The sequence below is a fragment of the Dipodomys merriami genome, unplaced genomic scaffold (assembly GCF_024711535.1).
Source record: "Dipodomys merriami isolate MVZ:Mamm:240054 unplaced genomic scaffold, mDipMer1.0.p SCAF_42, whole genome shotgun sequence".
Classification (NCBI taxonomy): domain Eukaryota; kingdom Metazoa; phylum Chordata; class Mammalia; order Rodentia; family Heteromyidae; genus Dipodomys; species Dipodomys merriami.
Genome location: NW_027205826.1, coordinates 12,065,330 through 12,079,940, shown reverse-complemented (window position 1 = coordinate 12,079,940; position 14,611 = coordinate 12,065,330). Strand labels below are relative to the sequence as shown.

Below are 14,611 nucleotides of genomic sequence, written 5' to 3'. Positions count from 1 at the left end.
GCAGCGTGCTCTATCACAGTGGTAGTTACAGTTTTCTGGTGTTTTATTGGAGATAAGAGTCTCACGGACTTTCCTGCCTGGACTGGCTTTGAACCGTGATCCTCAGATCTCAGCCTCCTGAGTATCTAGGATTATAGGCATGAGCCACGGGCACCTGGCCCTGTATGTTTTTTTAGTTACATAATACTACCCGGCATAAGAGGAGGCAGTCTAAAAGCAAAGGGAGTAAGAATTTGAATTTTGGGAGAGGCCCAACATTAGGCATTGGAAACTCTGGGCTTTCATCTGGCTGTGATGTCTTCATCATGTTCATGAACAACCAGTTTGACCATTTGAGGCCACAATTTCGTCTTTCTCTTCTGGCAGGATGGCCAATAGGCTCAATGAAATGATTTACATGAAAGTACCTTCTGAACCATTAAAAGTCTCCATGTGAATAGGAATCTGTTATTTCTTTTTGCTCTTTATTTGCTAGCACAGCCCAACACCCATTATGTTCTCAGGACACTTGAGGAAGGCTTCCTTTAACCCTTCAGAAAATGTCCTAATGCTCCAAGAAGACCATGATCGCAGCAAATAAACATCATTGAGCCTTTTAATGAGAACATTCAAAAGCAAAAGCTACCAGGCCGTGCAAATATTCCTATAGTGTGTTTTTTATGGTATCCATTAAAAAGGTAGGAACATTTTTTGAAAACTATTTGCAAGGCTCAGATCCTTGTGTTTTGCCTTCTGTCCCAGGAGTCCCTGAGGTGCCAACCAATGCATGCCTCATGGTAACCAGCAGCACATCACTCACTGTCAGCTTCCAGGAGCCTCTCAGCGTCAATGCAGCTGTAGTAACCAGGTATAAAGGTACTGAACTCCACATCTTTCCTCCTTGTTCCTTCCTAGAAAGGAAGCTGTGGTTTGGGGATTGTGCACTTTTTATGTTTTTAGTTCTTCTGCTGAAATGTTTTACCCCAACTGCTTTTGGAGTTGGAATATATATCCATGTACACTGATGTTAAGAAACAATAAGGGATGGGCTGGGAAGTTGGCTCAGTGGTAGAGTGCCTGCCTTGCATGCATGAGGCCCTAGGTTCAATTCCTCTGCACCACATAACCAGAAAAAACCCAGAAGTGGCTCTATAGCTCAAGTGGTAGGGCACTAGCTTTGAGCTGAAGAGCTCAGGGACAGTGCCCAGGCCCAGAGTTCAGGCCCCACGACCGACAAAAAGAAAGAAAGAAAGAAAGAAAGAAAGAAAGAAAGAAAGAAAGAAAGAAAGGAAGGAAGGAAGGAAGGAAGGAAGGAAGGAAGGAAGGAAGGAAGGAAGGAAGGAAGGAAGGAAGGAAGGAAGGAAGGAAGGAAGGAAGGAAGGAAGGAAGGAAGGAAGGAAGGAAGGAAGGAAGGAAGGAAGGATAAGGTGACTGAGAATAAGTCACAAGAAGAATGAACCATGAGACCAGGCTGATATCACAAGCACTTCAATATGCCACACATGTTTTCAGAGGACCTACTCTGTACAGACCATAGGCTTGTGATATGGAACATACTGAAAATCAGAAGCCAAGAGGCTAAAATATGGAATATAAAAATGAGGGGGGGTGAGATTGTAAAACAAAAAATAAAACCAGGTGAAGTGAACTGGGCTCAGAAAAGAACAAGGAGTGATGAGTAAAGGCTGCAGGGTAGACGTGTCATGGACAGAAGTTAGTGGACCTGGTAAACGGATAAGAGCTGGCTGGAAGATGAAAAGAATCATGAGTACAGATATAAAACTAAGACAATACCAGGACAAGTAGAGACTAAGTGATCATGTAGATCATATAGAATGGACAGGAAATATAGCATGGCTTCTCTTGAGTATGGGTCATAAGATGGAGCAGTGAATATAAACCTAAAAGTAAAATTAAGACCAGTAGTCAGATAGAAGAAGGTTTGAAATCAAGGTCAGAGTTAAAATTTTATGTCATAGAATTCTACAGTTACTGAATCAGATAGGAACAAGACCTCAGGTAGACTTTTGAAAGTTTGAAGTGTTAGTATTGAGTATGAAGTATTAGAAGAGATAGGGCTTAAAATAAGAAAACAGATCAGGAAGGTATTCAAGAGAGAGACTGTGACAGCCTGAGTTGGCTACTGTGAAAGCACTGGGAAAGGAGAGGAGCCAGAGGAGGAAGCCACGGTGAGCCATAACAATGATGATAGTCCATGTTTGCAATGTGCCTGTTTTGCACCAGGCACTGCTTACATGTGAATTTATTAACTCTGTCCTTGCCTCAGCTGCCTTATAAAACACACTTTGGATTCCCAATGTACAGATAAATAAAAAGGAGGGAAAAAAATTAAAGAATGTAACTACTCAAAATAGCGTCCAAGTCATCACATTATGTTGATTCCTGAATGTGAGAAATGAGAAGGAAAGAAAGATATTTTCCTGATTCCCAAGAGGATATGGAAATGTTCGACAAAGCTCTCCATACCTCATGCCAAACTTCAAGCACCCAATGATTTCAGGCCACTACTGCAAAAAATGCCCACATAGGACATTTGCCTTCCTTTCTCTTCCCCAGGGTCCCATCTCAGGATATGTTATATATCTCTACAGACATTATTCTTCCTGATCCCTATAGCTTTCTGGGTATTTAGAATTCTCCACATAACTTTCTGACTGTACCTACATAGGTTAATTTAGGTTGACCTGATTATCACTGAATTTTCTGTATCAAAGAGAAGACAGCATTAGAGTATTAACAATAAATAGTATATAGACAAAGCTACCAAGGATAGCTTCCTGTAGCCATCCTCTTGGTTGTCTCATTTGGAGCAAGTATCTTCAGGCAGTTACATGCAACATTTTCTGTTTTCTACCACTTTCTACCACAAAATTTGATAAAGGGGTTTCATCAAGGCTGCCCAACTTGACATTTCCTTCCTACATTTGATTAGTGAGCTATCAGAAGCTAATTTATCCAAATGATTAGTTATTAAATACTTGACCATAATTCCATTCAATTCAATCAGCATTCCCATATTAATAGTTCTCATCTCAGGAGACTTGACTTTAGGAAAGCTTGAAACAAAAGGTCACAAGTGGGTTCTGGTATGACAGGACAGGATTAATTAAGCATTATAAATAGAATTGCCTCTTCCATTATGGAGTAAGCCTCCTTGTATTGACTTCTAAGGACATAAATGAAGTCCTTAACCTGACTGTTCTCAAGGTCATTTAAAATAGTTGACAGGCTACAGTGCTCACAGAGACAGCGAGAGGGTTTTTATGTTAGGGGCTGAAATAATTATTCCATTGTGGAAATACTAGCAAAATTGGTTTGAGATGAGGATATTTTATTTGCTTTTATAAAAAAATGAAATCCACAGAATGAAATGGCAGTTATCTAACTGATTGTAGAGAAAGGTCAACCCTTAATATTTGACGTTTGGCAAAAAGTATCTCACCTGCTCTCAAGAATTTCTGAGTTTGGTAAAAGCCTCAACCCCCTTTAAACAACTGAGTGTTCCCCCTTCATGTTTAAACTAGTGTATACTTGAAAGAAAATTTGGATCCTTCTGTTTTTCCATTTCAACTCGCCAGCTTTCTTTTTAGGAGTTTGTTGATACACAGAAATCTCTAATAGCATCTTTTTACAAGCCTTCTTCTGACTCTTGGACCATGTACTAGGCTCACTGCCACCACAGCTTGGAGATTAAAGGTGTCAATTACAGCTTAAAGCAAGAAAATAGTTTTCAGTGAAACCCACTGGACTGTCTACATTTGCCCTAACTGCAATAAAACAGAGAAAGCCCTAGCTATGTCCTCATTGAATTCAAAGAGCTCTTGCACCTTTCAGTCTCATCACACCAATTCCCATGGCTTACAGAAAAGAAAAAAATACACTTATTTCAGATGCTTTGATGCTTTGGATCACTGCTAGAACTTTGTTCCTCTTTTTCTCCTCATGGCTGGGTAGTCTACGTGACTCTCATTTGCAGATTATGTTGTTTCTCTGAAGGCTCAAAGCAGAAAATATTTACAAATGAGATTTAGCTGCTCCTTGCAAGAGTGCAGGGGAGTGTGGATAGAAAGGCATCTTATAAAAGGCACAGTGGGGACTTTATCTTCAAGTAAGAGGTAAAATACTTTCTAGCTTTTTTGTTTAACTGGAGCTTGAAGGGGTCACAGCTTTGAAGTTTACTAATTGTAGCAGGTGCTGCACAAAGCCTAGGACTTTAAGGAGCATGGGTACACGTTGCTTAGTAATTTATATTATTTTACCCATCTTATTACATTTCCCTCTATAACTTACAGTTGGAAGGATATTTGTCTAGGAAGAAATAATTTCATTTCAATCTATAATTAGTTTCCATCTTAAGTAATTTAATAACTAATCTAATCTAACATTAAACTTAAAGTAGCTACTCCTGTTACTAGGATGGAGTGATACAATTTCTTGAAGAAAAAGATCTGTAGCTTTATTTAGCTCCTTTGGGTTCAGTAGGGGAGCAGAGATGAAACCAAAGATTTCCAGATGAGAGCAACAAATAAGGGCAGAAATGTTATCTCTTAAGGACCTAAAATCCAATGGATGAATGTTTTTTGCATGTGAATGTAAATTAGAAAGTGCACTAAGCAGCTAAATGACTGATGATGGAAATGTAGTAGGTCTAGAGAAAGTAGGACAGGAAAAGTGAAAAACCAGTCTATGCCAGAGGCATTTAGTGCTTAGTTGTCCTGTTTTCCCTCCATGAGTTGCTGAGTTGTCCAATTTATTCAGAAACAATCCAGCCAATTTATTCTGAAACAATCTCATGAACCTTTTTGCAATAAGCCATGTTATAAAGAATAGCACTGCATTTTTTGCATTTTCATTATTTAATATTTCATTATTTAGCCCTCAAACAATATATTACATAGTTATAAAACAGAAAAGATCATTCCTTCTCTATCCTTCCCACAACCTCACATCTTTATCACACAGCTCTTCTTTATAATTTTATAAATCCTTTATTGATGGGTTAAGCACAACAACTATGCAATCACATACCATGTAAGAAACTATATTTCAGTGGACAACAGACCACATATACCCTAGTAGTATATTGTGTTACCTACTGGGATAGCAATCTTAGTTCGTGTAAGGACCCTCTTTGATGTCCACAAAACGATTAATTTGCCTAACAACACATTGTTCAACAAGGGTTCCCATAGTGAACTGAACTATAACTGTAAAGACAAAAATGTATAGCTTTGTGTGATCTAATATAAATATTATCACACTATTAGTCAGTTTTTCATTATTATAATGATACCCAAGAGAATCAACTTTAAAGGAAGATTTATTCAGCTCTCAGTTCCATAGTTTAACTTATTTGGGGGCCTGTGGTGAGGCAGACTATGATGGGGGGAAGCAGATGACAACACAGAGCTGCTCAGCTCACGGTGACCAAGGAACAAGAGAAAAAAGGGGGAGAAAATAGGTTGCAACATCCCACTAAATTGCTCACTGGCCTCACTTCCTTCCACTAACCCCCTCCTCATACAGGTTCCACCACCCCTTCCTAGTGCCACAAAGTAATGCCCAAACCTATACAGCATGAGCTTTGTGCAGGCATTTATGATCCAAATCATTACACACATACTATTTGCCTAATCCTCCAGTTGGATATTTTCAATTCAGTGATATTTTTGCAGTGCATTACAGGTCATATGCCTCTTTTTATGTCAGTATATTTGGATCATATTCTTCATTCTGTTTAATAGCTATACAGTATTACTCATCCTTAGAGTGCAATTCTTCTACTGTCAACATAAGTTGTCTTTATTTTTTCTACTGTATAACAATATAATTCTTAGATTCATATATATATATATATATATACACATACATGGATAAATATTATGTATATATATTATCTGTAAGAATCTTTTTCTCCTAGATTAGCTGAAGTACAAAGGTCTATGCCTGCACACACTGCATAATTCATCTGACTACTGCTCTGATACCAGGCAGTAACTTTATAACATATTTGAATGTCTGGTAGGACAAGTTCTTGCCCATTGTAATCTTTTTCAAAATGTCTTTGATATTCACATACATTTTTCTCTGCCAAATGAATCTTCGAATTGGCTTGTCAGGTTCAATTTTTAAAATCTTATTGGGCTTGCATTACCTTTTTAAATGAACTTGGATATTTCTCATCAATGAGTATGCTTTCCTTATCAAGTTGAATCAGTTTAACAAATCTTTATATGGGTTTCCTATAACTTCATGGAGTTTTGGGCCCAATATACTGTACAACTTTTGTGGTTGTCATTTCTCTAGTTAATTATTGTAGGTCAGCAGAAGGATATTGCTAATTCAAAAATTAATAATTGAATTCTTTCCTAAAAGTTCAAGTACTTTTTTCAGTAGATTGATTTGCATCTCAGCCTTTTGCATATCATCGTCAAGAATGATGCTTCGTCTTTTTCTTTCTATCATTTTCCTTCCTTTTCTTGATCTCGTCTCACTGACACAAATCAATGTAAATTCTACTTCTCACTATATGCTGACTAGTGGCCAAAAAAGCTGTCGTCTCTGCTTTTGTCAAAGCCACCTAATACTTTGCCATTAAGTATGCTGCCTAGTAGGGATCTCTGGTACATAGCATTTACCAGATTAAGAAAGTTATTTTTTTCTAGATTACTAAGAGTTTTTGTTTTATTCTATTTTATATAAAAATGTTAAATTATGACTTTTTCTATATCTTCTAGGAAATCATGTCTTATCACCAGTATATGACTACTGACAGTGAAAATAGCATACATAATTTTAAAATCTCTGAAATTATCACCCCTTTACTAATTGAAAAGTTGGGTGTGGCTATTTTCTGAGAATTATTGGACATACGGTTATTTTAATGGGTTTTTGAAGAAATAACTTTTTGATTCATAGAGCCAGTTTATTTGCTTCTTTTCCATTTTATTACTTTTTTGGCTCAGGACTTGTTTTGTAATTATGAGTTTTATTGTAGATGGTCAGAGATTCAAAACATGATGGTATTAATTTTCTTGCTTAAAACTAAGAGTGCATCCCCTAGTAGAAAGTTTGTCATGTGTATCTTTCCAATCAGTTGCTAATCAGTCACTATGTTTTAAGTTTCATTTCCTTTCTGTGGAAGGGGAGAGTAGGCAAAATGCAAAGTGTTAGAATCTCTGGACTCCACAATCAAGTGCAGTTGATTTTGAAATCCCATCTTATTGCTTCCTAGTTTATCTTTGGCATGTTACTTAAAAACCTGTTTTCTCATTTCATAGAGAGAAAAATGGTGGTAAACATTTTAATTTCTCTCTTATGTTTCTAATCCCTTCTACTTTCTATAGGCTTTTTTTTCTTTGCGAGATTTTTCCACTCATTTGAAACCTACCTTACTTGTTCCTTTATCATTTTTTCTAATTCATAGGTTTCAAACTGTAAGATTTTCTCAAGTATTATTTTGTATTCTCCTTATCAAGTATTATCCTTATCTAGAAGTTATTTCAAAAAACATGGTTCTGAAATGATCACCGATTTAAATTTGCAATTTGTTTCATTTCTAATTTAATCCAAGAGGTTTTTTTATATAATTTATTTTAAACTTTCAAATGGCTAGATTTCATTTAGTATTTTGTTATTATTTTCTAACTTCATTATATTGCACTAAGAAAATAGGGACTGCCTCCTTTGGGGATGTTTAAATTCTTGCTTGTGACTACAGGTTGTATATGTGCCATGTGTGATATTTAAAGAGAAGGTGTAACCACCATTGAGTACAGGGTGTGAGGTGGTGTGTGTTCTTGAAGGACTTGCCTTTTTTCTTTTCTAAAACTTTTTGTCCCTTTGATCCTTGATCTCTGAGTGAAGCTGCTTTGTTTGTCTTGCTTTGAGCTGTTTGCCTCCATTTCTATTTTATTAGTAACCAACATTGCTTTCTGGACTTCCATTTGCTGTCTCTTTGTTCCCATCATTTGTGACATATACTTCCCATTTGACATATATTTCTCTTTTACTAGAGCTACCAAACATATATTTATTTTTCTTCTATATTTTTATGTTTATATTTATTTCTTTTTAAATAGAATGTATTAGCATCTTTCAATCTAATATGCCTTTTTTTTTGTTGTGAGACGGTTTTGCTGTGTAACTCACTGGCCTTGAATTAATAATCTTCCTGCCTTAGCTTCCCAGATGTTGAGGTTTAAACTGGAGTGTGGTTCAAGTGGCATAGATCAAGCTGACCAAACGCTGAGATTATAGGTATGCACCATCACTCCTAGTTCTTGTCTAATGTATCTAATCAAACATTGCACAATACAGTATTCCCAATGTTTCAAGGAACATTGAGAGTATTTAGATTAGATTCTACAACTATCACAGGTAATTCATATATCCTGAGTCTTCAGGATGGGGATTCAGACAAAATATCTTTTCAGGAGCCATTAGGTGAGTCTAACACACAGCAAGGCTGGGAACAGGTGGTCATGTTTTAGTATCTGTCCCTACCACCAGACTGTAAGCCCTGTGTAAGTAGGCCCTTTGATCATTTCTATACCACTAGCACTTGTCATAGGGTCCAAAATACAAAAAAAGGTATTTATGTATTCATTAAAAATTGAATAACACCTACTACAATGAAGGCTATACTCTAGCAGAGAAGATATAACCATAAACAGACTAAAATCTCTTGTTTTAGTGAAGCTTATAGTTCATGGAGAAATAATAAAACATATCAAAAACTAAGACCTAGTGCATCATATCCTAATGACTATGTATTAATCCATTTCATTCTCATTACAGATTCTTAAGCACTATTACCACCTATCAATTATGATTAAGAAAACTGAAGTACAGGAACATTAAGAAATTTGCCTATGGTCACACAAGTAAATAGTTGACAGAACAGGGAACCATACCCAGGCAACAATGCTCTCAGGTCTGTGCTCTAATCACTACACAGTCCTGGGTTATACACATATCTCTGAATGGATCTGTCTCTGAATCTACCAAATCCAAGAGGCATCTACTATCGAAAGGGCAGCCATCAGCTATGCAAACTCTCATCTTCTGCCCTGCCTCCACATGTCCCCTAGGAGTTTACCTCTCTGCACACTAAGAATGTGCCCTTGTAGGACAGGCTTCCCAGTGCAGAATAGTTCAAACTCTTAAAGCCTGTGTGCTTCAATTTAAAATCATATTGACTAAGTCAAGGATAAAATAAATACATTGTAGACACAGCCAACATAAGATTGCTACTCTTCCCTAAGCATTTAATACAGTGGGTAAATATTTAATAGCAAACCAAATAAAATAAGCAACTGTTAAGATGATTTGGTCTGCTCCCAAAGCAGACTTAGGGACTATCCAGCTTTCCAATCTCAGGAGATGCTCTCCCAATTCTTTTACTTCAGAACATCAATCTAGGCTTAATGCCAAAGATTGGAGGAAGCATACAAATCTTCAGATTACAAATACGGCACTATTGCTCAGTGTCTACTTTATGCCCAGCCCTTTTCTGGTTCCTTCCCTATTCTAAAATTTTACTATAACTTTTCATATTCTGGATCTGATCTTTGAGCAAGGACACAGAAAAAGTCTCCTAAATGGCATATCTTCAAATGTAATCATTTCACTTCCAAACCTTCCATAGATCATTTTGCAACATCCCTTGTTCATTTCATGACTAGAGCTTCTCTCCCCACCATAGGCTTTCTTTATGTGGCACCTTTCTAGAGTAGCACTCTTCCTCCTACTTGTGGACTCATGGGAGAGCAAAATCTTCAACCCACGGCTTGAGATGCTGTGAGAGCGAAAAGACCAAGTCTTTGGACATTTGGACACAATAGCCCTTTAAGGAACCTACCTACAATTCTCCCTTCCATGTCATTACTGTAAGAAAAGGACCAGAAAAAGCTCAGGATTAATCCAATTTTCACACCTGCTTGTCCAAGCTTCCAAGCCTCTTCCACTATCAAGCAGATCCCCAGTCATCCTTCAAAACTGCATAGCACCATCTCCTCATAAAACTTTTCACTTTGTTTCGTTACTTTATGTCTGTTTTCATTGGCCACATTAGATAATATCACTGTTGTCTGTATGACTGAGCCCATAGACAACTTGCAAGTAAAAAGAAATTGGGATTTTTGTTGTTTGAGGATTTATCTTGTTTTGTTTGTCATACTGATCTCTGAGTGAAGCTTGTTTGCTTAACCTGAACTCTACCACTTAAGCCACACCTCCAGCCCAACTTTTTGCTGACTAATTGGAGAGGGAGATGCAGACTTTTCTGATCAGGCTGACTTCAATACTTGATCTGCCAGATCTCCCTGAGTAGCTAGAATCAAAGGCATGACCCAAAAGTACTTGACTATGTCTTACAATCATCCATATCTTCAATTCTCAGAGCCTGGTTAATTGTTAAACCAAAATAAACCATAGAAGAGAAAGGACTATGAAAGCAAGAACTCTGTAGAGACAAGAGGAAAATATAAAAATGAGTATCATTTATTATTCTTCAACACATCTGTGAATAACCTTCAGTGAAGTATTGGTACAATGAAGAACCATGATACTGATATCTGCCATCAGGGAGTCTATAGCCAAGTAGTCATTACTCATTTATTCACTCATCCACCAATTATTCAATAAACACTCCTGAAGTAGACACTATATAAAAGGCACTTTTCGGAGCAAAAACAGCTCAGTTCCTGTCCCACTATTTCTGGTTGAGCAGCATAGGGATTTACAATATTTAGGCATCTGTTCTTTCATCAGTCAACAACTAAGTGCTTGTTCATCTAGGTGCTGTGCAAGGCACAGAATGTGCAATAATAACCCCAATAAATACTCTTGTTGAAGGTTAGTGGAGAAATAAAGCACAGCAACCCAGGAATTCATTTTTGCAATATAAAGAAGATGAAACCTATAATTGACCCAAATGTTGAAGCTGAAGTTTCTATGTGGCTTTAGCCAATGCTGTCTTTGACTGAGCTTCTACTCACATCCCTTTCCTTCACAAGTGATCTCCAGTCCACTTCTCAGATCCCTGGCCCTCCTGTTTAGCTTCATCCTCCTGCACTCTGCTCCTTCAAGCTCTGTCTTCAATACATTGCCATTGCAAAGGCTCTGCAAAGGTGAGTTCACCACAAGCTGGACAAAACAGCTTATTTTTCCTCCTCACCATCCCCCTCCCCACATCCCTCTAGAACTTTGTGGAGCCATGAAGCCTCTTGGCTCTAACAGATAGTCCTTTATTGCCATACGATGGTGAGTCTCCTTCCCATGCATCCTTCTACGGAAAAGAACACCTGCCAATGAAGATTTAACAGTGGAGTGTTGAATAGGGATGTGCCAAGCCTCCTCACACCCCACCAGCCCATCACCAAACCTAGATGCCTCAGAAGCTGATGAGTTTCCACTGTACACTATAGCAGGTCTCCATGTAAGACAGACACCAACTGAAGCCAGGCTCTGGTCACAACTGTCCAGCTAAACACACAGCTGGCACTACCAACAACAAAGCACTTTTGAGGCCACGTTCTCCACAGAGGTTTTTCTCTTGAATCCATTCTGGCTAGATCCCTGTACAATATTATAGTTTGTCAATAGCCCGCGACAGCTTTCTAGAATTTCTTTCCAGGAGAAAGTGTGTTTTTCTAAGAAATGGGTGTTCTATCTAGCCTGAAGCCTAATTTCATTTGAGGGCTCAAAATGAAATAAAAAATAATCGCCATCAAGTCTAGGAGCTGAGAGGCCTCTCTACTCCCTGAGGACTGCTTCCTTTGGGGAAGTAAGGGAGGGGTGGGCCTTTGGACTGTTTCAGTCCATTTTTTTCCAATTATAAATATAAGATAAACCAGAGTCCCAGCAGGAAACTGAGCTTGAATCTTTAAGAAATTTTAAGGAAGGGAGGATTTACACAGAGGTAAGCAACATTCATGAATGGCCAAGAAACACTGCAGCACACAGAAGGGGCTACAACAGGAAGCTGTTGTCACCTCTACACTTGAAGAAGAAGGGGTGAAAGCCAGAGTCAGGGAACACTGGTCAGGAGCTCCCTGTGTGTGAAAAACACAGCCAGCGGGGCTTGGTAATACAGATTTATTATCTCAGTGGAGGTAGGAGGGTCAGAGCCTGAGGCTGGCCACTGGACAAAGTTGGTAGGAGACTCTATTTGAAGACTACAAACAAAAGAATTATGGGCCGGGTGCCGGTGGCTCACGCCTGTAATCCTAGCTACTAAGCAGGCTGAGATCTGAGGATCACAGTTCAAAGCCAGCCCAGGCAGGAAAGTCTGTGAGACTCTTATCTCCAATAAACCACTAGAAAACCGGAAGTGGCACTGTGGCTCAAGCGGTAGAGCACTCCTCTTGAGCTGAAGAGCTGAGGGACAGTACCTAGGCCCAGAGTTCAACCTTCGCAACCAACCGGAAAAAAAAAAAAAAAAAAAAAAAAAAAGAATTATGGGTCACACCCAAGTAGTAGTAATACTTGCCCTGAGTTCAATCTTTAGAACAAGGAAGGAAGGAAGAATGACAGAAAGGAAAATGGAAAGAGAGAGGGATTAAAGGAAATAAGAGGAAGGGGAGTGAGGGGAAGAGGAAGAGAGGGAGGCCCATGATCAGAATTCGATTGAAGCATAGCTATACCAACTGCATGTCTGAAGGCAGAGGCCTAGAAGATGCAGTCTACAAGGGGAAACTGCTGGGAGGCAGAAATTGTTCTTTAAAAAAGGAAAAAAAGGGAATTCTGGGGTAAAAAGAAAAATATTTCTGGAAAGCAGATGGTAAAAACAATATACTACTTATAAATAATGCAAAGAAATAAGTAAAGGAAGAAGAAAGAAATAATTTTAGTCATATATACCAAAGAAATCTACTGCTTTAAGGAACTTCTGGTACTTTTTGATGTGTTTCTACAAAGGTGAGAGCATATATGTAATACTAGAGGACTTTTGTGGGACCATGACATGTATCAGGTCAGGACTTTATATACATTTCTTCTAAACCTCCTTCATGGCTCCATGAAGTAGATACTGTTATTACCTTCTCCTTATGGATGAAGTGTCAAGGTAGAGAGGAAGTAGCTGAAATTCTTTTGGAGTCAAATTTAACCAATGTGATTGACCGCCACCCGCCCCCAAGCCTCTACTGAACAATTACATGATCCCACTAGATTTCCCACTGACCATTACCCTTACAGGAGTTGTAGTATGAAGCACTTCTTAAATCTATATGTAATGTTATATGAAATGTATTTTACTCATTGTCTCTTGTTGGATTTTCAGATTGCTTTTTCACTACTACAAATTCTACTCCCATGAACATCACTATGTTTACAGCTTTTCCTATATTTTAGAAAATTTCTTTCAAGGAGAGTGCTAATAGCTTTTTCCCTTCTTGGTTTTCTAGTATTTAGTCATAGTTTCAGATTGCTAAATGACTATAGGGGAAATAATGTGAAAGTCTCTTATTTTACCATCTGACTCTCAAAAAATTACAATTAAGAAAATTCCATCTTATATAATCATTAGATATAGAATAATAAAGGAGGTTAGGGTTTCCTTCTTCTTCCTCTTCCTCCTTCTTCCTTCCTTCTCCTTCTCCTTCTCCTTCTTCTTCTTCTGCCAGTCATGAAGCCTGAAGTCCGGACTGGGCGCTGTCCCTCAGCTCTTCAGCTCAAGGCTAGCACTCTAACACTTGAGCCACAGTGCCACTTCCAGCTTTTTCTGTTTATGTGGGGCTGAGAAATAGAATCCAGTGTCTCATGCATGCAAGGCAAGCACTCTACCACTGAGCCACCTTCCCAGCCCCTCAGGGTTTAATTTTTTAAAAATAACAACCAAGCAGGTAAAGGGACAGGGTTCCTATCTCATCCGAACTTCTCCATGTTAAATAGACACATAATCATGAACACTGAGTTTAGAGTGTACAAGAAGTGCTACCTTCATCTAAGTCTATCTAAATAAATAGGCTTATGTCTCTTCTATTCCAGTCAATCCATTTCTACTTCGGATGAACTATGTGTTGATGACTATATAGACGGCATGAGCAATTCATCAACTTGACAAAGGAAGGATTAAGTTGGGCTCCAGAGTTCTTTAAAATCTAAAAACGTGCTCTTGATTTACAAAAGATAATCTCATTCTTCAATAAAATATTGAAACTGAAGGAAAATGAGATACATTGTTTTCCTTTAAATCCCTAGTACCACTGGCAAGTATTTGCCAGTCTGTTGTATACAATGACAGCACTGCTAGAGACTAAGTCAAACTGATACAATCCCCAAGGCACATGAAGGCTGGTGCCATTGCCAACTCTGGTAATGGAGATCAGCTGCAACAGTGTTTTTGTGCTAGCTCTATGCTCTAGTCAGCTAGATGATTTGTGTCTCCTCTTGAAGTCTCAGTTACCTCTTCTGAAGAAACATGGAAACAAAACTGCATCAGATTTATAGGAACTTAAGTCTTCACAGAGCTGTTTCAGGTACAATATAGGGTACTCAAGGATGAGATTATAGAGGATACTCCAGACTCCATATTTGTTTTTTACATTTATTTTTCTTGTTACATTCCTTGAGGTACCATTTGTTTCTCTACTAGTCTTCATCACTT

The 14,611-nt window shown here is 38.2% G+C and overlaps 1 protein-coding gene and 1 long non-coding RNA gene across 4 annotated transcripts in view; one reads left to right on the top strand and one right to left on the bottom strand.

Annotated features, from left to right (window-relative positions):
• Positions 1–14,611, top strand: part of Ankfn1 (ankyrin repeat and fibronectin type III domain containing 1) — a 328,779-nt gene that overhangs the window by 203,686 nt on the left and 110,482 nt on the right. For both annotated transcript variants that reach the window (XM_069993244.1, XM_069993243.1), the window contains exon 7: positions 742–855. In XM_069993244.1, the coding sequence (XP_069849345.1) occupies positions 742–855 (114 nt within the window). The remainder of the gene's footprint in view (positions 1–741; positions 856–14,611) is intronic.
• LOC138807461 (uncharacterized) overlaps positions 1–14,611 on the bottom strand; it is a 426,938-nt gene that overhangs the window by 302,359 nt on the left and 109,968 nt on the right. The gene's annotated exons all lie outside the window — the stretch shown is intronic.